Genomic DNA, 26,821 nt, shown 5'->3' with positions numbered 1-26,821 from the left:
AATAATAATACGAATGTTTAATTTCAATGCTAAATCGAATTCATTGTTACTCAATTATATGTAAGAAAAGTAAAATAAATAAAATAAATAAATATTATAGGACATTATTACACAAATCGACCTAGTCCCACAGTAAGCTCAATTAAGGCTTGTGTTGTGGGTACTAGGCGACGATAAATATAATATTATAAATACATATAGGTATAGATAATAACACCCAGACCCAAGAACAAATAATTGAGTTCATCACACAAATATTTGCCCTGACCGGGGATCGAACCCGGGACCGTCGGCTCAGTAGGCACTTTACCACAGACTGCGCCAACCGCGTCGTCGTATGTAAGAAAAGTGTATTAGGTACCTATCTACGTGTAAATTACGATCACGCGACGTCATAATATTATCTGTGATATTATTTTGAGTGTTTTCAATATTAGCTTATAGGCAAACATAAAAATCTATATACTAATCCTCATAATTATATTATTATGGACTTGAAAAATATTTTATTATTTGACCGTTTTTCACGTTGATATAAAACTAATCAACGAGCTATTTACTAATGGTACCTATCTATAAGTAAACGTAGCAACGAAATAATTTAACAGCAATTCAAAATACGCCAGCATTTTAATAATCGTTCCATAGACGGTTCGTCAATCAAGATTCTTTTTAAGGACTATTATATAAAGATAAACGGATTGAAGTGTAAATGGTAAATAATTGTCTTATCATAACAATTTCTTCAAAATGGGTCAATCTATTTATCTAGCATTTGCGATTTCATATTTATTTATTTCTTTTCAGCTTTGATGTTTGTAAAATGTTTTTGTGGACAGCCCTAATTCAAGAAAAATTTAATGGGGCTGTAGCTTTTGTATTTCATAATTTTAAAAAATGATGAAATAATTAAAGCGAAGCTTTGGAATATATCTTATTTAATTTTTAGTTAAAACTTGAAACTTAATTCTTCAGTTTTTCAATAAGATTAAAAAGCAATAGAAGAAAGGTCCAGAGGATTAGTCAGTGTTTAAATATTAATTTCCTAAATCCTATTAATAGATATGTTTCAAGTATTATTTACGCAATAAGAAACTCCAAGTTTTTGTTCAGATATTTTACTTAAGTATAGAATTACACAAACAATTGACTAAAAACATTTTAGATATTTTCAATTAGCCGACGTCAACTATCTGATGGATTAGATTATTTAACGGTTTTTTATTCGTCATAGTAATTCTTTTTCCTTCATAAATTTCCTTCATCAAATTAATGCTAAAATACGAGTCAACCACCTTTCTCATCATCATCATCATCATCAGCCCATATACGTTCCCACTGCTGGGACACGGGCCTCCTATGAGGGTGATTGCCACCAAACTTAGTTTGAAATAAACCAGCGTCATTTAAAAAAAAATGTGTGCGTGTACTAGTGTACACACGTAAGAAGTGAAACTTCCTTATGACCTTATTTTTCAAAAAATAATTTACTATATGCAACTTTACAGAAATACGTCAATCACACGTGGTAGGGATAAAAACAAGATGGCGCGTAACGGAAAAATGTCACGCGTAACAAAAAAAATGTTACACTAAATTTTTTTCCAACCCCGATAAAGAAGTTTCACTTCAAAAGTCTTTTTAGTGAATTCTAGGCTCCATTTCTTTACCATGAAGCACGTCCTATCTCGTTATCCCATATCCATAGTCCCATGTTTTCGTAATGATTAAAGGGAAATCAAGCTCGGTTCTATTGATTGGCGAAAGTTTCTGTCTACGTGACTTGACACATAAATATTATACGTGAAATCTATAATAATAGTATTCTGGCTGGATTGACCCGGGGTAAAAAGGATAAAATATACCTACCCTATAAAATTGGTAGACAAACATTTAGCTTTTGAATGGAAAAAAGCTTTAAAATCATAAAATAGTTTGGAAAATCCAAAAGTGCACGCGGCCTTATAATTTTTTTTAATAATTATTTATTAATTTTTATTTTTGTTTATTTAATAACAATTAAACCACATCGAATCAGACCCTGAAAAATGAAAGGGTTCTATTCCTGAGCATACTCAAGCGTAAGAGAAAAAAAAAAGACTCGATTAGTAAAGTATTTCGGTCGCTATCGTGTTAACAAGAAAATCCTCCGCACATACAGACACACGGACGTCCAAGACAGAACTTTTTTAAACTGTTTTTTAACTAGTTTAAATAACAAAAATGACATCAAAAATATCATGAATGTTAAAAATAGTGTTTTTTCTTAATATGTGTGTGTATGTTCTTACAAGTGCAATGTATGATACATAAAGACATTTTAAGTTTGAAAAATCAGTTGTTTTGCGCGAAGTGACAGTAGTACCCACCTCAACGCTTCGCTTATGAGGCGTGCAATATAACAACGATGTACTAAAACGAAATATTAAAGATCACAAAACTGTATGTGTTTTTGGCAAAAACGTGAAGGTTGGTGTAGATTGAAGTGACATATCAAAGTTAATGTGCCGTTTTTGAAGTTTAATTTTTTGTTGTGTTGGTAACCTAACATTTTTACGTAAAATATACCTAATTGGAATATTTTTTCAAATGAGGAATTATTATAAAATACTAGCGGTCCGCCCCGGCTTCGCCCGTGGTACATATGAAAAATAGATGTTGGCCGATTCTCAGACTTACCCGATATGCACAGAAAATTTCATAAGAATCGGTCCACCCGTTTCGGAGGAGTATGCAGACTAACATTGTGACACGAGAATTTTATATATAAGAGATTATACCTTATATTGTAAGTAGGAACACGAGTAGATATTCAATAGCTTTAAAATATTCCATGTCACCAAGCTATTTTCTGTTACCTCTATTGTTTGTAAAGTCTTGTAGCGGTTTTAACAAAAGCCATTGAGCCCGTCTATCCGTCGAGCAATTTTTCATATTGGTAACTTAGGCCTATGACAGAGGGATATTTTGCTTCAATCTATCTACTAACATACAAAAAAAATTGCTTGTCTGTATGAACTGTATTGAATCGGAAACTATGATCGAACATACATATTTTGATCATGTGCTGATCTGCAAAGTGTTGTGCATGAGCCCATGAAGGTTTCTAAGTTAGTACGACCAATCTTCGACAGAGTACGAAGCCGGGGTGCGCAGCTAGTACAATCACTACATAGTATAAAACAAAGTCGCTTTCTCTGTCCCTATGTATGTTTAAATTTTTAAAACTACGCAATCGATTTTGATGGTTTATTTAATAGATAAGTAGAGTGATTCAAGAGGAAGGTTTTAGTATATTATAATTCATTAGGTTTTAGACAAAGCGGGCGAAGCCGCGGGCGGAAAGCGAGTATAATATAAAACAAGTTACGATTTTCTTAAATTTGACCTCCAGTTTGTATGTAACATCATTGAAACACAATATTTTATTCGTGCTAATTTAATTTATCTCAAGCGAGCATTTTTATTACTTTTTATGAAGGAAATCTCAATTTCAACTGTAAATTAAGGTCTTAATTCAAGACGCTTACTCTGTCATACGTTTGCAAAAATTTCAATTTAAAGGTCAAAGCAATTTACTAAGATTTGTGCCTTCAAAGAGACACTTAGGATTAATTAATATTCAAAAATTTCGGTATTTTATCTTTTCCAATATTATATAACATTTTTTTCCATGTTACTTGTTAGTTCAAAAATCTTGGCATAGTTCCAAATAAGTTTTCGAAAAGTTGTATTTGGAAGAAAGCGAAATTTAATTTTCAAAAGCTTCGCACTATCTTGTAATTAGCGCTTTTATCCTGCTAAAATTTCAAAATCTGCATCCAAGTCCTATAAAATAGTTGATGCTCGGAACTAGGATTTATAGTTATTTCACATACTGTTTTATACTTATTTATATTATATAGAAAATCCTAATTAATAAGTATAACTAGTCTATTGCTAATTTCCAATTACAGTCAGTTTATATTGATTTTTTGACGGAAATTCGTGAACCCTAAAACCTAATAGGACTCAAAGTTTTTTAGAACCGAGAACAGCAATTAAGCCGAAAGTGACTTAAATATAAATTCATATATTTTTATTTCATTAATAAGACACACATTACAATCGGAAACAAATACAAAATGATCAGATCTTAGACTAAGTTAGATAAATTCATGTCACTGACCAACACAAGCATATTGTGTTTTCAATTAAATTTTATATTTTCTCAAATACTTTTCCTAACTTTAGATTTGTTATTACAAATGATTAAGAACCAATAATTAAATAGATTATCCGCTTAAGGGCTGATTTTTCAATCTTTGGTTAAAACTTATTCATCGAATAACGTATTAAACTACCATTTCAAAAATGTATTCCAATTGTCCGTATTTGACAGTGGTGACATTTTAAAATGTTCGTCTAATACTTTATTGGACGGATAAATTTTAACCAAGGATTGAAAAATCGGCCCTAAGACTATCTTTGCTAGGCAACCTAACCTGAATAACCTATATTCAAAACTTTATAAATAGATACAATTTGCACGTTTTCCACATTAACCATGACTTGAACATCGATACATGCTAATGTAGTGTGCTTGCCGTGACCCATCGCTTGAATTTTAAACTGCAGATTGACTGTCACGCTGTTTTAGTTTAAATATGTATCGCTAATAGATACTATAGGGGTCGAATTAGCTTGGTGAATAATTAGCATATTCGCACCTTTACGGCATTCTATTCTTTTGCATAAAATCCTGCTAATTTCAGGTTAGTAACAGAATCTTTACTAAAATATATGATATTAATATAGGCACTGAAATAAAATAAATGCGAAAGTATGTTTGATTGTCCTTCTTTCACGTTGCATGCAACACAATGAACAACTTGGTTTATGAAAATATGATTTTCGTGTTTAAAGGTAGGTGAGAGGCGGACTGACGCTAGATTTTTATAATATAACTAGCGATCCGCCCCGGCTTCGCCCGTGGTACATAATATTTACGTTTTCTCTACATAAGAACCATCCTCGTACTTCAAGGAATATAATAAAAAAAGAATTATCGAAATCGGTTCAGCCGTTCTCGAGTTATGCGCTTACCAACACATTTTGGGATTCATTTTTATATTATAGATCTATAAACGACTATAGCAAACCGCGCGAACTCCGTTTCGCCACCAGAGACACCTTTTCTTTGCTATAAACCTCACGGAGCCCGAGACCTTTCCAACGAATGCAAAACCGTGGAAATCGGTTCGTGCATTCTGGAGTTATAGCGTCAGGAAGGAAAACCCGACTTATTTTTATATAGTAAAAATAAGAAAAAATAAACGATTAACATTTTATGTTTTCCATTTATGTCAAAGAATATAGTTTGTATCTTTTCTGGTTGAAACGTATTGACGTACTCAACCAAAGCCCACCAAATAGGAATCTTGTAATCGATAACGAACATTCTGAAAAAATATCACCAAGAAATAACTTTTACATTCATGAGTTTCACTCAAGCCATAATGAAAACCACAACTTCCGAACAATGCATTTTACTAAGTATTTCTTATTGTTTCGACCTTGTACCCTTTGACCTAATTGTTCATTCATTTTGTTCGTTCATTTGTTAACATTTTTAACAAGGGTCTTCACTCATTTTCACACGATTAGTCTGACTGAGTAATTTGTAAAAGGCTCTTTGGGAAGGGAATTATGTATCTTATGAACAGATAGTTTTTCGAGTCACTGGTGGAAATAATTTTGTGAATGCAAGTTTTTTAATAATACCTATTGGTTTTTTTATTTAAAGTGAATAACCAGACGTATGACGACCTATTAAGAGCAAACAAAAGAGCCGTTTTTTGTAATTAAATCGGTCCAGTATTGGAGGAGGAAACAGGGGACTACGGAACGTCGAATTTGCGTAATTTTCCTAGGTACATAATTTTCGGCCCGAGCTGCAGTTGTCCCTGTCGCGCTCTACGGGGGAGACTTGAGGCATAGCGCGAAAGCAATAGCTAATAGGAAAACCTAATTTTGAATGCTCTCACTCCTTTTGTTGGCTCTTAATAAGTTCTCAAAATTGATCGAATAACTTAAGCTTTAAATACAATGCATTTCCTCTAGTTTTTATTTATCGACGTTTCCAGAAACTGCTGTCTACAGTTTCCACAAATCACTTTTCATTTGATTTTCACACGCATTTTATTTTTAAACGTACTAGAAATTTGCATGCAAATCAAGGCCGATAACAACACAATTATTTCACTTTGCAAACCAAGGATATTAAATAAAAATAACATTTTAATTATTTAAAGCCGAAATATATGTATTTCTTTTTATTACAATTATATGTATAATGATAATTTAATAAATACTAGTTGTGCCGCGCGGTTTTACCCGTATTGCTCCGCTCCTCAATAGGAGCGGAGCAATATGGCCAATGCCATAGTGTGATGATATACAACCACAGACATGTATATTAAGTAGACAACGCAAGTACCGCGATCTGTATGAAAACCAAGCGTGTCATATTTTTTGTACTGACCTTGACGCGTTATGACGTCACGAGCGCTTTTTAGTGATGGTAATTTCATTTTTACGCTAAATCGATTAGGACGCCACTCGCGCGGCGATTCTAGTATCGTCCTATCCCATCGAAGTAAATCGAAAGAAATCAGATCAAACTAGATCTATGTCTAAGAGGTAGTTAAATAAATGAATCGTAATCGATTACTAAATCGATTCAAGACAGAAAAATGATAATTACCATAGACAGAGGAATGATAAAATAAAGTTATAAACCTTTTAATATTCTAACAAGTAAACTAATGTGTTTTAGCTTTTTCTTACATATGCCCATTGAGTTACCATGTACTACGTACTAGAGAGGCCATCCAAAGAAAGTAATGAAACTGTCAATCAATCAATCTTTATGTCCCGTTGCATCGATCCATTTTTCTTTTATGTTCGGGTTACTTGGAAAACTGAAAAAACAAACATACTCTAAGCAATAAGGAGTTTTCTTAAAAAAACTCCCAAGATGACACTTTAACTAATGGCGTCCATGTCATAATATTTATTTTTAGTACCTTTGTATTAAAATACTTAAAAGTTCTAGGTCAAGTCGTATTAAATGACAAAAAAAATCGATGCCTTTTTTTCTGAAAAATTGCTCCTTCAAATTATCATTTTTCTGTTCGATTATAAAATCGATTAGAATCGAGAACTGTTGCATCAAAATATGAACATCACTAACCACAAAATTGGACAGAAAAATGAGAACAGAAAAATGAGAAGACGCTATTCATTGCTTGTTATCATACGACGCGATCTTTACCGTGCCAAGTAAAAGCCGCAATGTATTCCGAATCATTTCGTATGATTTGGTATTCGTGTTTGTCACGATCGTTTTCCACAGATATTCTTTATTTGATTTTAAAATAAATAGTGCATATTCTGATTAGAAAATTACTTACCGGTGGAAGGAAACATCTCTGCTAACTCGGCCACTCACAGCTGTGGAGTTTCTACAGTTTATAACGGCGCAATTCGGCATTTTACTTTATTCAGCTTCACGTCTTTCCTTGGCGAACTGCAAGCGCGGACTGAGTGTAGGCCAGCGTCAAGTAAGTTTCATAAACTTAGTTTGGACACGGGAAGTACATACACTCGCTTAGTCTATCTTGATACATGTCTGTGTATACAACCTACAATAGCCTTACCCGATAAATTAACTAGGTATTTAATACTGTAACAATTTTTCCAAATCGGTCCCATAGTTCCGGAGATTAACACATTCAAACAAACAAACTCTTCATTTTTTTAATATAAGTATAAATAATTTCGATCTAGATTAATACAATGGTGTAGATAATTAGAAATTCTTGAATGAAAATTTCATTTGCACAGCATGACCATAATGAAATGAGAGTAAAGTTTATTAAATGAGATAATAAACTTTGATATTTTCATTACGGCTGTATTGGCGCCTCCTGTATTTCTTAATCTATTTTGAAATCTTATAACTTATATTATCTTGAATTTTATGTTTAATTTTTATTAAATTCAAATCCTGCTTCGCTATGGAATTTTCTCTATTTTTTTATTGAAGTGAAACATCTTTAGTCGCGTTTAAAGTAAAATTTCAAGATCGCGTCATGGTAATACCATCACGTCATGGAGTAAGGCGACGATTTTGGTATCTTTAAGTCTTGCTAAAGAAGTTTCAACAAAACAACACAATCCAACATCATGGACTGTAAAACCAAGGGGAGTGAATGTAAGGTATGCAGGTGTGGAAGTGAGTAGGGAAACCAACAAGGGGTGCGTACAGGGGTCCATAGGTGGACCGCTCCTGTGGGACCTCTTGTTGGATCCCCTGCTGTGGATGTTAGAGGAGATGAAAGTGTTCTGTCAGGCGTTTGCCGACGACATAGTGTTAGTGTTTGATGGAGATACGGGTTTAGAAATAGAGGTCAAGGCAAACCGCATATTAGGAATAATTGACGAATGGGGTGTCAGAAATAAGCTGAAATTCGCGCCACATAAGACGTGTGCCCTGCTCTCGACACGAAGACTAAAATATGACAAGCCACGACTTACAATGGGTAGTGTGGACATCCAGTATTTCGATAATATTAAAATACTGGGTCTTATTATTGACGGCGGCCTGACATTCAACGATCATGTTGGGAACGTTTGCAAGAAGGCAATCGCCCGCTACAAGCTATTAGCGAGAGCAGCCAGAGTAAGTTGGGGGCTTAACCCCCAAGTAGTTAAGACTATATATATCGCAGTTATAGAACCGACTATCTTGTATGCATCAGCAGCGTGGGCACCCACAGCGGAAAAGATGGGGGTCCAAAAGAGGCTTAACACCGTTCAACGGGGTTTTGCCTTGAAGATCTGCAGAGCATATCGGACTGTCTCCCTGAACTCTGCGATGCTGTTGGCTGGGATTCTCCCTCTTGATCTCAGGATACTCGAAGCTTCGAGGCTTTATGAGATCGGGAGGGGTGTGTCGCACCCGGCGGTGTTGAGGGACAGGGAGGTGGAACGAATGGCACCCGCGATTGAGGACCCACATCCGGCAGAGCAGGTAGAGCTGGGGTTCGGCTTGGTAGATGAGGACACCTATGCCGACGTGGTTGACAGCCACGTCCACAGGGTCTATACGGACGGCAGCAAGATTGAGGGTCGCGTCGGAGCCGCCCTTTCCGTATGGAAAGGTGAGGCCGAGACAAAGGCCGTTAAGCTTGCGTTGCCACCGTATTGTACCGTCTATCAGGCTGAGCTCCTAGCGCTCAAAAGAGCAGTAGACATAGCCTGCAAGAGCGGAGCGGCAAAGGTCGGTGTCTTCAGCGACTCCAGATCGGCGCTCCAGGCGGTTACCCTGAGTTCCCGTCATCCCCTGGCTGTGCAAACACGGGCGGCCCTCCGAAACGCTGCATTGCAGAGGCGGGAGGTCTCCCTGTTTTGGATTAAGGCGCACGCGGGGCTTAAGGGGAACGAACGGGCAGACGAGTTAGCCAAGGAGGCCGCTCTGGGGTTGAGGAGGAAACCGGATTACGATCTGTGTCCTGTTTCATTCGTCAAGCGTATTTTGAGACAGGATACGATCAGCGAATGGGATAGGAGATACGATGTAGGAGGAACGGCCGGAGTCACGAAGCTCTTTTTCCCAAGCGCTGCTGCTGCATACAAGGTAGTCGGGAAAATAAACATCACACACCACACCACACAAGTACTGACTGGTCACGGCGGATTCGCCTTCTACTTGAACAGATTCAAGCTGAAGGATAATCCGTCGTGTCTATGTCAGCCTGGAGTTGAGGAGACGGTTCCTCACCTGTTACTCGAGTGCCCAATTTTTGCAAGCAATAGATATGCTATTGAGCAAAGATTGGGCATGGCGATGACGGGTGAGAATCTGCCTTCTGCCCTGGGGGATAAGTGTAGGGATGCGTTCTTACAATATTGTAAGCATATTGTAGTCGTAGTTAACCAAAGAAATAGTGTGTGATATTAGTTTAACTGTGATAAGTATAGGATTAAGTTGAGTGTTTTTGTGCCGTGTTTTTATTGAATTTTCACTTAATAATTTTGATTCTATTTTATATTGTAATTTAATTTAAGTTCTTATAATTTTAATTGTACATTATTTATATTTATATGTTACCAGTATGTTAATATTTCTAAAAATTGAACAAAAAAAAAAAAAAGCAAAAAAAGTCTCTGGACTATAATCCAGAGGTGGCGCGAACACCCTGTGATGACGGGTGCCTTTACAAAAAAAAAAAAAAAAAAAAAAAAAACATCATGGACTCGGTTACCTTTCAATCTCAAATAGAGGATAAATTGCTGAAACAGAATTTTCAATCATATCAAACATCTGAAGTTTTATGGCGACACCTAAAACAATGTATCACAGAAACCATCAAAGAACTCAGTCTAAAACCGCGCATCTACAAGAAGGACTGGATATCAGAGAAAACATGGGACGTTATTAAGGAACGGAAGGAATTAAAGAGTAATGGAATAAATGACCAATCAAGACAAAGATATTCAGAGCTGAATCGCAAAATACAATTTATGTGTCGTAAGGACAAAAACCAATATTTTGAAGAGATGTGCACAGAAGTAGAACTACATGCAAATAAATATCAAACAGCAGATCTTTTTAAGAAAATCAAACAAATAACGCGTAATTTCAAACCAACTTCCTGGATAATTGACGACAAGGATGGTAACCCAATACACGACATTGGAAAAGCGGCCGAACGTTGGAGAGAGTATTGTGCTGACCTATATGACGACCAGTCGTCTTCACCTCTAACTCCCATGCTTGACATAAGCGAACGTGAGCCAGATATTCTCCGCTCAGAGGTAGAAGATGCTATTTCTAAACTCAAAAGGAATAAATCACCTGGATCAGACAATATTGCGGCGGAGACATTGAAATGTTTGGGTAATCGTGGAATATCCGTAATACATAAAATCTGTAATGTTATCTGGGACACTTTTGATTGGCCTCTGGATTAGACACACTCATTAATACTTCCACTTCACAAGAAGGGATCGGTACGGGACTGTAACAACTATAGAATTGCCTTAATATCTCACGCAAGTAAAATTATGCTTAATATTATAAATAACCGTCTTAAAGCATTTCTAGATAGAGAAATACCACAAGAACAGTCGGGTTTTGTAAGGGGCAAGGGTACACGGGAACAAATAGTTAACGTTCGACAAATAATAGAGAAAACATACGAGTATAACACCCCCGTAGTAATATGCTTCGTCGACTACCATAAGGCGTTTGACTGCGTAAAGTGGGTTAAATTGTGGGAGGTTTTAGTCGAAATTGGTGTTCCCCATCACTTAGTACTATTAATAAAAAGTTTATATGAATCCAATTATGGCACTGTTAAGCTAGGCAATGCTATTTCAAACAGCTTCAAATTTCATAAAGGCGTGCGTCAGGGATGCGTGATTTCTCCAATACTCTTTAACATATATGGAGAACTCATAATGCGTAAGACTCTAGAAGGCTGGCAAGGCGGGATTAAGCTAGGCGGTAATAAAATTTCAAACCTAAGATATGCAGACGATACCACACTCTTTGCATCTTCCGTAACCGAAATGGTTGAGTTGTTAGCTCGCCTAGAACAAGTCAGTAGAGAATATGGTTTAATTGTTAACAAGAGTAAAACTAAAATCATGATTGTCGACCGTCAATGCTGTCTTAACTCAAGAGACTTACTCAAAAACTATGAAATAGTGGAACAGTTTAGATATCTAGGTTCCATTATAAATAACACTAACAACTGTGAAGCAGAAATAAGGCAGCGCATCGGCATGGCAAAATCGGCTATGACGCAACTTACTAAACTTTGGAAGGATAGGAACATAAGCAATCGGACAAAGATAAGAATCGTGCAGTCATTGGTTTTTTCCATATTCATATACGGAGCAGAGTCCTGGACGCTCAAAGCGACTGATAGAAATAGAATCGATGCCTTTGAGATGTGGTGTTGGCGCAAAATGTTGAGGATTCCGTGGACCGCTCATAGAACAAACATTTCAATATTGAACGAATTACATCTTACAAACCAGCCACGATTATCGACCATATGCCGACAGCGTATGTTGAAATACTTTGGGCATATTTCACGCCGGAATCCCGACAACCTAGAAAAATTAATTATTACTGGCAAGGTTGAAGGCAAGAGGTTACGAGGAAGGAGTCCCAAGCGGTGGTCGGACCAGATTTCGGAACACATGGACCTACCGATGAATACGGCGCTACATCTGGCCACAGACCGGACTCGATGGCGTCAATTAATTAACAACCCTGGTGGCAGGAGTCTCGATCCTCAGTAATGAGGGAACGACTAAAGAGAGAGAGAGAGAAAGAAGTTTCACTTCTGTCACGTGTGCTCGGCACACACGCTCTTTTTGGCATTCAAATCCTGCCTCGTGATCGAAATTTCGTGGTTTAAGCGTAAACGAGAGACAGAGTTACTTTTGCATCATCATCACTATCACTACATAGTATAAAACAAAGTCGCTTTCTCTGTCCCTTTGTATGCTTAAATCTTTAAAACTAATAAAACTAATAAATCAACGGATTTTGATGCGGTTTTTTTTAATAGATAGAGTGATTCAAGAGGAAGGTTTTAGTATATAATTTACTAGGTTTTAGACAAAGCGGGCGAAGCCGCGGGCGGTAAGCTAATTTATAATATTTAGCGTATTTGTAAGGATAAACAAGGTCACGGGCAACAACCGTAAAAACCGTTTAAATGTAAGTAAAATTCTGTGTATTCACGAAGGTACCCTTAGGAGACATATCTTTCATTTGCTTTATACGTTTTAGACATATGAGTGTCTGGATGCTATGATTCCTTTAAATAATAATATGGTTTAGATATTAGATATTATATTATTTTTAACGAGTTGACATTATAAATTAAAGTCTGTCTATCTGTTTTGCTTTTAAAGTTCAACTACAGAATCGATTTCGATGAAATTTTTTAAGAAAATAGTTACGGACCCAGTGTCATGTTTTTAGACCCAAGTGGCAAAATATATGTTTAAACATAGAAAAATAATATTATGAATATATCAAATAATATTATTAATTTAAGAAGATTATATGAATCAGTTAGTATATAATATATCCCATCAAAAACATCCTGTAAAAAACCCAAGTCTCGCAGCTCAGTCTTTCTACCGTCAAAAGTTGTGAGATCCATGTAATACCAAGTCGGTTAATCTATTTAGTGTCTACTTGAAGGACCTTCTGTCTTAAGTTATTACATAAGTTATTATCATGCCAATATTAAAAATATTTAACGTTTTAAACAAATAGATCGACTTGGACATCGCTTGATTTGATTATTAGTATGCATCACACTACACAGCACGACGGGCCAGCGACCAACAGGAACGAGAGTTTCAATCGCGTGAGGCGCGAGAGACTAAAGAATCTAATATAATATTGTAATATTCATTTTGTTTTCATGCGATGTCCAAGTCGATCTATTTGTTTAAAACGTTAAATATTTTTAATATTGGCATGATAATAACTTATGTAATAACTTAAGACAGAAGGTCCTTCAAGTAGACACTAAATAGATTAACCGACTTGGTATTACATGGATCTCACAACTTTTGACGGTAGAAAGACTGAGCTGCGAGACTTGGGTTTTTTACAGGATGTTTTTGATGGGATCTCACTTCTTTTTGTAGAGCCTTTCTTTTTGATACCATCTACTTCTAACGAATTTTGTTAAAGGTCTTATGATATTTTCTTATTTTTATATGTAGTCTTCCTCTTTTTCTTTTCCGGTACTACTTCTTGAGCTTCAGCCACAGTTTTTCTCAAAGCATTAAGTAATTATATTTGAAGACTAAGGTATTTATGTAAGTTCCTTAAAATTAACCAAACAACATCCCAATCGTAAGCAAATAATATCAGTAAACTAATGAGCAAGCCTTTTAGTCGTAAATGTAATTTATCAATCGAAATTATAAATGAAAATCGCAAACTTATAGGTTAGGTTTCGAGGCACATCCGAACAGCATGAGGGCGCTCGCACGTAGGTATGCGTGCGGCTGCCGCTCGCTCGAAGGCATTCACATTTCATTGTTCTGTCATTTTGGCGTATATTTTGCTTGTCAGTCATAGAGTAAAATAGAGGCCAGTCTGTCTGTAAGGAGGCTAGTCGCGCCAACAATTTATATATAACAGATTTAAATTATAATATATTGTTTTATTAGATTTTCGTACTTCAAGACATGTCCAATCATGTGTTTTTCATTACGTCGACCATTTTACAAGTAATAATGTTGTTCAGTTTCATGGGCTAAACACACCCTTACCCACCCTATACCCCCTCCCTTGCCTCATATGGTAGGTACCTATCTACACCTATTAAATTTATAACCACCACCAACCACCAACTGCATAAATAACTTTGTAATCCCATATATTTATATGGGATTACAAAGTTATTGATGCAGTTGGTGTATTTAGAAAACTGGACCGAAATTACAAAATATTTAAGTTTTCCCATGATTAAGACACTAAACTCTATATGTATTCCAAATATGAAGCTTCTAAGTCTGCTAGAAGTGCCTTGGACTTTTGATGATCGGTGAGTCAGTGAGTGACAAAATTTAGAAACTTTAACAAGTTGTCATTCTTAAACTACTGGTTCAAATTGACTGAAATTTTAAATATTCCGTGTTTATACAATGCCGGATTAGTTACTGAAGATTCAGGTTTCTTGCTTTATCCACAACCGAATTATAGGGGGTCGAAAAAGGCCCGAATTGCTTCGAGAAAAGGATGGTACGGCCGTGCCGCTTTTTTTTTGCTCGACTTGGCGGGGGCACTGCCGTGCCCCCAGATAAAAGAGAGATTCATTAGTTTATGTTTCTATTTATCTGGGGTGAAGGTCAAATGAAACACCTGGTTAAGATCAAGATTGATTATATCTCGGTTTTATTTTTGGACATATCAATATCAGGAAAACCACAGGTATTTTATGAATATTTTCGAAGCTATTAACTACCATAATATTACCTATATTTTATTTTGAAAATTGTTTCGTAAAATACATTTATAATTATTGAGACAAAAATTATTGTAGGATAGATAGATGATACGTTTATTCATAGAACACAAACATACAATAAAAAGCAATAATTAAACAATACAATAAAAATAAAAAAACACACACAGAGTAAAAGAGTACCATTTATGTGCACAGTGTTCTACGGACAGGCCTTGGCTCAGCATAATGTAAGAGTTAATAATAAAAGGTAGTTTAATAAAACTAAAAAAACACGCTTTTTATAGAAATCCGAACTAAAAAATAGAAAATTTTATCAAATTAGTGTATTGTCATCGGTCCTCAATAAATCTACAAAGTTTGAACAAAATTTGGCCGTTTAAAGTGGGTCAAAATCGCGCCCAAAGAAGTCGGTTACAAACAAATAAACATACAGGTGAAGCTAATATAAAGCGTGTAAAAACCCTGACGCTGATATTCTGCCAATGCCTCTTGAGGGCAGAAAAATAATTAGACTTAAATAAATAGATGAGAGAATAGATTATGGCTATCTTTAACACCTAATATTAACTGAACACGGAAGTATAGACTCAAATTCAAGTTTGAATTAAATCTGTCGGTTTAAAGTGTGGAGTCCAAAGAAATTGGTTGCATACAAATATACAGGCGAAGCTAATAAAAGTATTTTAAAAAGGATTAATTACCCGCCAGGCCAATTAAATGCCTATAACTTAAACATAGTTATTAATACTAATAACTATTTCCTTTCAAAATTCCAATATAATACAAAATATGTTGTACGAAAATAGCACACCCCAACAAAATGAACTACTGCATAACGTTGTAATCATTCATTTTGTTTCCGACGTTCGCACCGCCTAGATCAGAGATTACGACGTCCATTGGAATAAATTGCAGGCAAAAGTATAATATTATTGTGGTATATTTTGTGTTTATTAAGGAAAAGTTGTCCCTAAACGATAATAAAATACATGAATGTTATCCGGGTATTATTGTATTAGACTTAAGTGAAGTCCCGTGTCCCCTAGTGGGGTAAGGGGCAGATGCATTATCCATACATCTGTTTCACTGATCGATTTTCTTTAGGGACAAGTAGGTGATCAGCTTTCTGTGTCCTGCCAGACCGAGATTCTTCTTCGTTTCCACCGGGAATCGAACCCAGGACACGCTTCTACGCTCATGCGTCAACCACTGTACCAAAGAGGCGGTCAAAAAAAGCGGCGGTATTAGACTTACAAAATAGAAACTAATAGTAAGCTTGTAAACTTATTATAAAGTTACATGTAAAAATATGAGATGGACTGAGATTTTGGAAATAAAAAGTAAGTAGAGATAAACGAGCAAACCTTGAGATATATATTTTAATATTGATTTTATGAAAATTGTGAATACCTATTAGGTCTCTATGATGATAACTGAACTTGAACAAGTTGCTTGTTCTTGACAGAATAAAAAAAAAAATGAATTCGCAGAGAAACAGACAGACATTATTATTATATAAGTGGACACTGTATATTGAAAGCGTGTTATATCAGAGCGTATACATATAAATAATCCATACTAATATTATAAATGCGAAAGTAACTCTGTCTGTCTGTCTGTTACTCAATCACGCCTAAACTACTGAACCAATTTGCATGAAATTTGGTATAGAGATATTTTGATACCCGAGAAAGGACATAGGATAGGTTTTATCCCGGAAATCCTACGGGAACGGGTTTTTCTCTGAAAACGCGGGCGAAGCCGCGGGCGGAAAGCTAGTATTTAATATAGTAACTATACAAAACTTGAAAATAGCATACTTTTGAATTGTCACCGATCCTAGATACAAAGTTTGAATTTTATCTGTATGTTTAAAGTGGGATAAAACCGATTCTAAAGGAGTCGGTTACATAAAAATGATGAAGCTAATAAAAACATTATTGACTGACCGGTTGGTTGGTTGGTAGTGACCTTCCAAGCCAGAGGTCGTGGGTTCGATTCCCACCCGGGGCAAATATTTGTGTGATGAACATAGATGTTTGCTCTGTGTCTGGGTGCTAATTATCTATACAGGGTGTCCCACCGTTGGTATACTAAGCTCAAAGGAGGTTATAGTTTTGCACACGCTGAGTACGTAAAAAATACCTACTTATAAAATTCCAGAAGCATTTTTTTTTTCAAATTGTAGATGAATTCTTAAGGCTCTATGTGTCGACCCCTAACAAGCAACCCGCTCAACTTTGCCACCCGCACGTGAGCTTTCTTATAGAAAGTTCTCAATGAAAACATATTCGTTAGATTATGTTTTTATTGATAAAATGCTCACATTAGTGAAGCGGTATATGCCGGCTGCGCGAAGATAGTGAAGAAAACATGGATTTTCAGGAAAAATTTAGCAAAAAAATTTTGACGTAATTTTTTTGTTTAAGTATTTTTTTACGTGATCAGTGTATGCAAATCAACAAGTCCCTTCACGCTTAGTATACCGTTAGTGGGACACCCTGTATAAGTATTTATTTAAAAATTATACTTATATGTATGTTTATCAGCCATCTGGTTTCCATAACACAAGCGAAAGCTTAGTATGGGATCAGATTGTGCCGTGTGTGAAAATTGTCCTGAAATATTTATTTATCTATTATTTATTATTGACATAACAATTGCATTAACACGAAACCAAAGAACAATTTAAATATGAACACTGCAAATCGCAATGCTAGATAACCTCTTCAACACACTAACTGTGATCTTACATTACCACAATAATGTATTGACGCGCGACTCACTGCAAGGATCAAAAATAGCATTCAATTGAGTGCTATTTCCATATTGTTACCGTAGGTTAAGGGTGCATTTCCACCAATAATGTGCGAGAAAATGTGTCAAGCGAGGGCGAGCTGTGCTGTGAACACGTGTGGGGGTACAAGCTGGACGAGGAAAATGTGCAGTGAGAGAATGCTTTGAAATATTATTATTGAATTTGATATTATTGGTTTTATGGCATTCAAATGCTTTATTAATATAAATGTATAAGAATAGACAAAATTCGATCACTCCGGCGGGATCAAGCTGAGTTTGTCAAGCGTCCGCCCCGGATTGGTGTGAAAGGATGCGGGTTCAAGTCCCGCCTCGAGATCGAATTTTTTTATATTCTTTATAAATTTATATCTTTTATGTCAAAATTATAGAACGAATAAATATAGGCTCGGCCCTCGCACGCATTCCTCGCGCACATTCCTCGCACACTTCTCTCACGTGTTTTGTTTGAGCAAAAACCTAGCACCGCTGAGTTTCCACCAGAGCTGTGCTGAGCGAGGCGAGGTAAATTGGCGATATGATTGGTTCTTTACATACCAATCCAACTACGAATCCTCGCACACCTCTGGTGTAAAAGCACTTTAATAAGGTACATTGTAGTGGCGGAAGTGCAAATTAAATAGCTTCGGAATGTTTGCTTACAATGTCACTTTCTATTTTTAACAGCTCCATTTTATGCTACCCTGGTAGTTACGTGAAGGGAAAATAATAAGTTTTTGTCTGTTTGTTAACTTCTGTATTATAAATCGATTTGTATTTTTTATGCGAAAGCTTTATGTGTTGAAATGGTTTTTTGCCAAACTCTTTTTCGAATTAGTGTCTCTCTACGTGTGTGTAAGTCTATACTAATATTATAAAGAGGAAAAGTTTGTAATTATGTATGTATGTATGGTTTTCACGCATAAACTACTGGACTGATTTCAAAAATTCTTTCACCATTAGAAAGCTGCATCTTCACTGAGCAACATAGGCTAGGTTTTATCCGGGAAATCCCACGGGAACGGGAACTATGCGGGTTTTCCTTTGCAAACGCGGGCGAAGCCGCGGGCGGAAATCTAGTGTACGATATTGTAAACATTCCTCACTCGATTTCAACATACTAATATTACCTCAAGACACGTAAAATAAATGGAATACCTGTAAAATATACGAAATTCCTGTAACTTTGATGTGACTCGCGTACCAGATTTACATACGCAAATTAAAGCTGTATTTGATATGGTAAATTTGCGCCATGTTTTCTACATTGAGTTAATTCTATTGACAGCTGTTTGATGGGATTTTCGGGGAATGTAATCATGATGGTGAAGATGGTTTATTTATATGGTAATTTTTTATTGAGACTGCCTTGGTAAGTATAGGGGCTGACGTGAGCGTAAAATTAAGGTACTGGGTCTGATTTCCGATTATTAATATTAGGTTTAAGAAAAAGCGGACGAAGCCGTGGGTGGAAAGCTAGTATAAAATAGTTAAAATTTAGGATCGTGACAAAACAGGTAGGAACTTACAAAACCATGAACTCGCTATCCTCCTATGTGTTAATCCAAGTTACCCTCTATATGTGTGCTAAATTTCATTGTAATCGGTTCAGTAGTTTTTACGTGAAAGAGTAACAAACATCCATACATCCATACATCCATACATCCTTACAAACTTTCGCCTAATATATCGTACATTATATGGGGTGAAAATTATTGGCGGGATTTTTTAACTTGTTTTTATTTTTTAATTAGTAGTTTAGTTTAGTAGAAGAAAATTTATATAAAAACAATGAGATACAATAATTGTAAAATATACGTTACTATAGTCTTCAAAATAAAACAAAAAAAAATTAATTCCGTGTGTTACCTACCATTATAAAAAAATGTGTGCGTGTACACTAGTGTACACACGTAAGAAGTGAAACTTCTTTATGACCTTATTTTTCAAAAAATAATTTACTGTATACAACTTTACAGAAATACGTCGAATCAAAGATGGCGCGTAACGGAAAAGTGTCACGCGTAACGAAAAAATGTACACTAAATTTTTTTCCAACCCCGATAAAGAAGTTTCACTTCAAAAACTTAAGAAGCATCTATTATGTTATAATTAATTATCCTGATACCATGACTTCAGTTAAAAGTGAACAAGGTACTTATCCAAACTATATATCTACTGATTTTCACCGTCTGATCATCTGCTTTGCTTTAAAGAGTAATTTCAATAAAAAAGTACATCAAAATCGATTCACTCAGTCAAAGTTCTGAGGTAACCAACCCAAAATAATACAATCGGATTGAGAACTTTCTCTTTTTAAATTTGAAAATGAAAAATATACTCAATAAACACTTAAGAGCATTTGTAGGTTCCATTGAATTTATATATGTAATTCGGATACACACGCATTTATTTCGTTATTCATCGACATAATATTTAAATACTGTCTGAATATATCGTCCTTATTTTCATTGATTCGAGGCTCATTGGCTGTGAGGGAAGCGAAATTAGGTTTTGTGTTTTATTTACGCGATAGCATTCGTATTAAAATTAATTGTATTCAAATATTTGTGTTTGCAGGTTCATGGGAAAATATGAAAGTAGTTTCGAGGTTCAAAAAAAAATTTTTTAAATGTCACGATTTGGGTATATTTTTTCTATGTGTCTGTAGCGATTGTTTTTTGTGTTCTGTGAAAATATTATTGTCTGTAAGATATTTTTTCTAAGAGCTTTCATTGGATCTTGTTTTATATTATGGTACATACATTATGCCTTTGACCGCCTCCTTGGTATAGTGGTTGACGCGTGAGCGTAGAACCGAGGGGTCCTGGGTTCGATTCCCGGTGGAGACGAAAAAAAAAATGTCTCGGTCTGGCAGGACACAGAAGGCTGATCACCTACTTGTCCCTAAAGAAAAATCGATCAGTGAAACAGATGTATGCATAATGCATCTGCCCCTTACCCCACTTGGGGACATGGGACTTCACTTACATACATTATGCGAATATCTAATACTTACTGGGACAACAGTCTATGGGGGCTTAGGGCATAATCCATCACGTAGGCCAAGTGCGTCTTCATAAATGTCACATGGCGTTAAGCTTTTTATTTTTAGAACATGTCAGTTTTATTTTGGTTGAATCACAATAATCTATACTAATATTATAAAGAGGAAAGGTTTGTAAATTATGTATGTATGTATGGTTTTCACGCATAAACTACTGGAACGATTTCAAAAATTCTTTCACCATTAGAAAGCTGCATCTTCACTGAGCAACATAGGCTATATTGCATTTTCAACAAAATTAGAGATCAGATCAGAAAAAAACGTAAACATGTAGGTACCACGGGCGAAGCCGGGGCGGACCGCTAGTCTATACTAATATTATAAAGCTGACTTGTTTGTTTGAACAAGCTAATCTCAGGTAGTACTAGTGCGATTTGAAAAATTCTTACAGTGTTAGATAGCCCCTTTATCGAGGAAGGCTATTAGCTATACATCATCACGCTAAGACCAATAGAAGCGGAGCACTGCGGGTAAAACCGCGGGGCACAGCTAGTTATTATACATACTATATAGTTAATTTTCGCTAAGAAATAAACAGTAAGTATTGTTTTTATTACATCCATAAAAAATAAATACAAACGTTACTTTACGAAACTTGGCTAAAAATATAACTCTTTAGCTATATTTTTATAAAACCAAGCTTCTAACACTTTTGTGTTCCGAAGCTTTTTCGCGTGGTTTATTTAAATTTTATATTTCACCTTTTATAAAAATATTTTATAAAAGCAAATTAGCATAACTATGCTCTGTTTTAAGTAAATATTAAGTTTATACTTCTTATTTCAGTGTCGTTACATTTTATGTTTTTAGAACTAACATTAAAAAGCGAAATGTTCTTTCTAATTTTTATTATAAAAGTATCCGTTTTATTTTATTAGGAAACGTGAATTATTGTTTTCTGTAACTTTCTTAATGGTATTTAACAATTATTACACAATTTTCCCCCGAAGAATTTTGTAATGAAATAAAAATGACAAAATTTTAGTGTTAAAACAACAACATACATAGTAATAATTCTGTACATCAATTTTATTATACATAATGTTACAAAAGCACTTTATTTCCTTCACATGCCACGTTAAATAACTTTCTTGTAAATATTTGTCCTTTGTACTGCATGTTAAGACCGGACTGTATTTAGGGGCCCCGTGATAGAATTGGGGCCTCTTTTTCTTTAATAATCTTAGTTGATAGGTCATGTTTCATTGTTCAACGGGATATTTTTTTCTATTTTTGAGTACGGGAATTCGAAATTTTATTTAAAATTTCGATCAAATAATTATATTTGACATGGAACAACTTACAAATTCATGACAAAATAACAGTTTATGTGCACTTTCTTATGTGAACTTTCGATATTCGTTTACTGATGTATTAACTATTTCTTATGTATGATGTGAAATAATACATTTGTCAAATATATCTGAAAACGCTTTTTATCTTACTAGGATACAGTTCCATTCAGGGCCCCAGGGCACTATTTTAGGGCCTCTATTGCCTCTTAGCTTAATCCGGGATTGTACCATGTTAATAGCTGTTTACTTTCACAAAGACAATACGCTAAAGTAAAGTAAAATGGAACACGAATAAAAACTATTACGTGGCTCTTAGAGGAAGGTAATAAAGTCTATTTTTATATGAGTATTCATGAAGGACTTTGCATGGTTGCACATTTGAAAGTAAAATATGTAACTATATTATAGTGGCAGCAATTAATGGAATACTGCTAGTGAATTCTTAATTTAAATTTGTATGTAGAAAATGGCGCCAATGAGTAAAAAATATGTAGAGAGACAAAGCTTCATACGTGGAATAGTTTGTTTAATTTTAAAGGATTTATCGATGGTTTAGAATTAATTTGAGAACAAATAAAAATATTATATTAAATTTAAACGTTGTCGTTAACTTTTACTTAACGTTACTTATTACCAAACCCTCATTTTCTAACTAAACAATTATTATTCCTAATACCTCTCCAATAAAAAACTAAGTTTACCAAGAAAATCATCTGTAAAACAATTTAACATTAAATTATAACTAAGTTCTGAAAAATTACATTTATTTTGATAAAAAGTACGAAAAATCTGAAACTACTCATTGCACGGAATTTTATTGCATCCAAATTCTCAAAAACAAAATCGTTTAGTTCAATATGTTTCCAACGTCTCTATAAAATTGTTTTAAAAATAAACTAACGAAATGTGAGGAACCTTCTTCGTAAGTAAAGCTTGTTACAGACGAAGCAGTTTTGTTATTTTGAATATTTTTATTGCCTTAAACACGTTCGAAAAAATAAGACGAGTTAAAACTTAAGATTTTAACATTGAAGTGAAGATTTCAGTAAAAAAACTTACAAAACATTATTCTATCACTCTCAAAAGTTAGCACAATCTCACAAAATTATTATTAAAAACAACACACACAACAACATACATTTATTTATAAAAAGAAAACAAATACTTAATCTAGTAATTCGACCGTAGATGTGAAGAAATATTTTCCACGAACCTTAAAAACTCAACTGGTTCATTGTTTAATAGTAGGTAGTTGAATCGTTAATCTGAAAATGTAAGCCGTCATCAAAACTAAACATAGTTTTATTTCGATGTCGTCTAGCTTATAATTTCCGATGTAAAAAAAATCCATAGAGAATAACCTAAAATGCAACAAACGCGCCTTAAACGCTCATGTATAAAAAACCTATGTTTTTACAAACTGATGGGCGATGTTCTAATAAGTTTATTTCCCCGACAGTTTTATGGTTCAGTGCTATTTATTAGTTTGTAGCAAGTGAATATTTTTAAGAAACTTCCAGATATTATGCGGAAAATAAACATGATATCAAAGGTCGTGGAACTGCTAAGACTTTGGAATCTCTGAGAAGTAATCTAATAAGTACATTACTGTTTTCTGGAAGCTTCTCGAAGGTAGAAGTGGGAATGTTATCTTATAATAAGCAATTGTATTTTTGTATGTAACGAATAAATTCACAAATACATTTAGTATTAGAGAGACTGTATTTTTACCATTAGAAAACTTTCATCTTTAGCAAGTAATAGGCAATTTTTTAATTTAAGTTAACCCAGGCAAAACCTGACAAAGCTGCTAGTAATATGCGTATAGTAAGTTTGCTAGATATCAATAATTGATATCTAGCAAACTTACTATACGCATAATTATTATTTGTCGTATGAATGGGTGGAGTTTACCGTGATAATGCCAGCTTAGTTCCTAACCGAGACATTACATTGATTTGAAAAATTGTTTCGGCGTTAGAAAGAATATTTATTGAAGAAGGCAGGCTATATCACACTAAGACCAATATAACCGAATAACCTTCCTCGATAAATTGATTATCCAACATAATACAAATTTTATAGGTTTTTAATTATAATTATTAAATATCTTATATATAAAATTCTCGTGTCACAATGTTAGTCTGCATACTCCTCCGAAACGGGTGGACCGATTCTCATGAAATTTTCTGTGCATATCGGGTAAGTCTCAGAATCGGCCAACATCTATTTTTCATATGTACCACGGGCGAAGCCGGGGCGGACCGCTAGTTCATTTATAAACGTAAAGGTTAAAACGTACCTTATTGAATGAAGATATCCTAATCCCATATAAGAATGAGTAACTGAAACTCATTTGTTTCCTTCAAAAAAGTTCTTACACTAAAATTGTTTCGTACATTCACAAAGAAACTTATAAAAAGTCTTGTCCAACACGACAAATGTGACGTTAGCCTAAGTAAAATAGAATTGCTAGGCTGTGTCCCTTGCAATTTATTCCCCGGTTGCGATGTACACAATTTGTTAACCTGGACACGAGGCCCAATGTTGTGTCGCTATTTATCTTGTCGGCGATATCAAAGGTTAGGCTCTTTACATACGAAGCGTTTATAAATTGAATAATTTTTTATACGGTTCTTTTGCCTGCTAGAATTTATATTGCTAGACGTAATATTAATAGATAATTACTAGATTTAATAATTAATGAATAAAGGATTCTATGACGTCACAGGCATATAATATTATGTCGGGAATTCGTAATCAGAAATTTTTGATTTGGATAAGAGGATGGGTTAGGTTATGGTTAGGATAGATTTTTAAGTACACAGAAATAGTGACGTCGGCGCGCGATCGTCTTTTTGTGGACGCTTGGAAAAATTAAATCCTCATGATGGGTTCAGACGCTTGCGTTCAAGCACAACACAAGCATGTAAGCATGTTGTTTATGCATACGCCCGTGTTTATTTGTTTGTACCGTAAGCGCACGAGCTGCTTGCCGGGCTACTTGCCCGGCTGCTTGCCAGACTGCTTGACACGCGTCTGAACGTACCATCAGAAAAACAACATGCCGAGCGTTTGTAAAGTGACAGACGCCGTTTGTAAACAGAGGAAATTGTACAATTTGCTTGTGACATTATGGACCTTTTTTCAAACAACCTACCATCACAGATTACAAAATATTTACTACTGAACTGCCTGCTGAACTCACGCAAGAGGGTAGAATTAAAACTAAAATTACTAAGCCTCTTACCTAACTATTATAATAATTAAACAAGTAATTTACTGCGACTCGAGGTCACCCGCCTATTTAGTGCATGAAAATTTTGAAAATTAAGAAACCTATTCTACTTTAATATTATGTAATTTTAATTAAGTCACGTACAAATTTAATAATAATATTGTTTTGAATAATCATGTCCGTGAGAAATCTAAAACACACCTAAATCCCTATTCTGATTTTTTTAAATAGTTTTTGCATCTAATTATATTTCATGAGAGTATTTAAGTATGGGTTAATGGATGATTTGAAACTTTCATTATAATTAATACCTATTATAGGCATTTATTTATTTATTCTGATATAATTTTAAGATGAATCTATAGACACACGAACGAAATCGCGGGCGCAGCTATAAATTTCAAACATATTTATAACCTTAAAACATTACTCTCTTTTAAACAGTTGAGAAATACATCACTTAATTAAACGGACCGTTACCGTCTGCAATTTATTATCATGTACCGTTTTTCCTTACATTTAATACGTAAAGGTATATTTATATGACCCTATTTATTTTGCTGACGGTACCAATGCTTCAGCTCTTGAAATAAATGGGCAGGTTTTGGAATATTTATTTGATTAATAGCAAATAATATTGAATAATATTTCGTATTAATAGTGAAGGTCCAAATTGAATTCTTGGTTGATTAATTTCTATTGTGTATTGTAAAAGATACACAATATGTTTTATGTACCTAACAAAACAGACATAGATAACTAATTTTTTGAGATTTTCGATTAACTGAAATAATTATTACCTAGCAATTTTTTTTTATACATAGGTAGATAAGAAATATTAAGATCGTCATTATAGTTGTGCGAATGTGATCTAAAACATGTAGGTAGTTAACAAAAGATAGGAAAAAGTAAATTATTAGACACGGAAATACAACGTACCTATATTATTTGTATACGTAGTATATTATTATTAGTCTGTGATATTATGCGTATGAGTAATTAAGAATGGGGAAAGTGTAACTCAGCGTATGCCACATCCATTTATTTAAATGGATGAGGCACCACATGATGAACATATAAAATTCAGTATGAAATATTATGCAAATTTTAAGAACAAGTAGTTGCCTTCTCCCCCTTTTGTATATTCTGTTTAATGTACACAAAATGGCGTATACGACAATTTATCCCTCTCAACCTAATCTCAAAAGAATCGCTGAAATGCAAGAACAACTGCACCCAATTTGATATTTTTTTTTATTTGATAGAGTCAAGACTGGATTTGTATTAAAGTTAAATATATAGGTATCACACGGACTATTTCAAGCACATATTATAATTTGCGTAGAATATAAAATTAATTATT

At 34.6% G+C, this 26,821-nt stretch overlaps 2 protein-coding genes across 3 annotated transcripts in view; one reads left to right on the top strand and one right to left on the bottom strand.

The window, feature by feature from the left end:
* The window catches only part of LOC149477202 (orexin/Hypocretin receptor type 1-like), a 111,527-nt gene that overhangs the window by 66,322 nt on the left and 18,384 nt on the right, over window positions 1-26,821 (bottom strand). The window lies entirely within an intron of this gene.
* On the top strand, window positions 8,257-10,187 carry LOC149477203 (uncharacterized). Its single transcript, XM_089710831.1, has one exon. It carries the CDS (start codon window positions 8,366-8,368, stop codon window positions 9,998-10,000), a length of 1,635 nt encoding a protein of 544 aa, XP_089566957.1. The 5' UTR covers window positions 8,257-8,365; the 3' UTR covers window positions 10,001-10,187.

This window comes from Colias philodice, chromosome 25 (assembly GCF_061535455.1).
Source record: "Colias philodice isolate Cphi_HAF_F1 chromosome 25, ilColPhil1 Martin Lab GWU primary, whole genome shotgun sequence".
Lineage (NCBI taxonomy): Eukaryota > Metazoa > Arthropoda > Insecta > Lepidoptera > Pieridae > Colias > Colias philodice.
This window is presented reverse-complemented; position numbering and strand designations above follow the sequence as displayed.

Bases quoted from the DNA above. Each gene is read 5' to 3' on its own strand.
- LOC149477203 (XM_089710831.1), top strand. From the start codon at position 8,366: ATGTTAGAGGAGATGAAAGTGTTCTGTCAGGCGTTTGCCGACGACATA.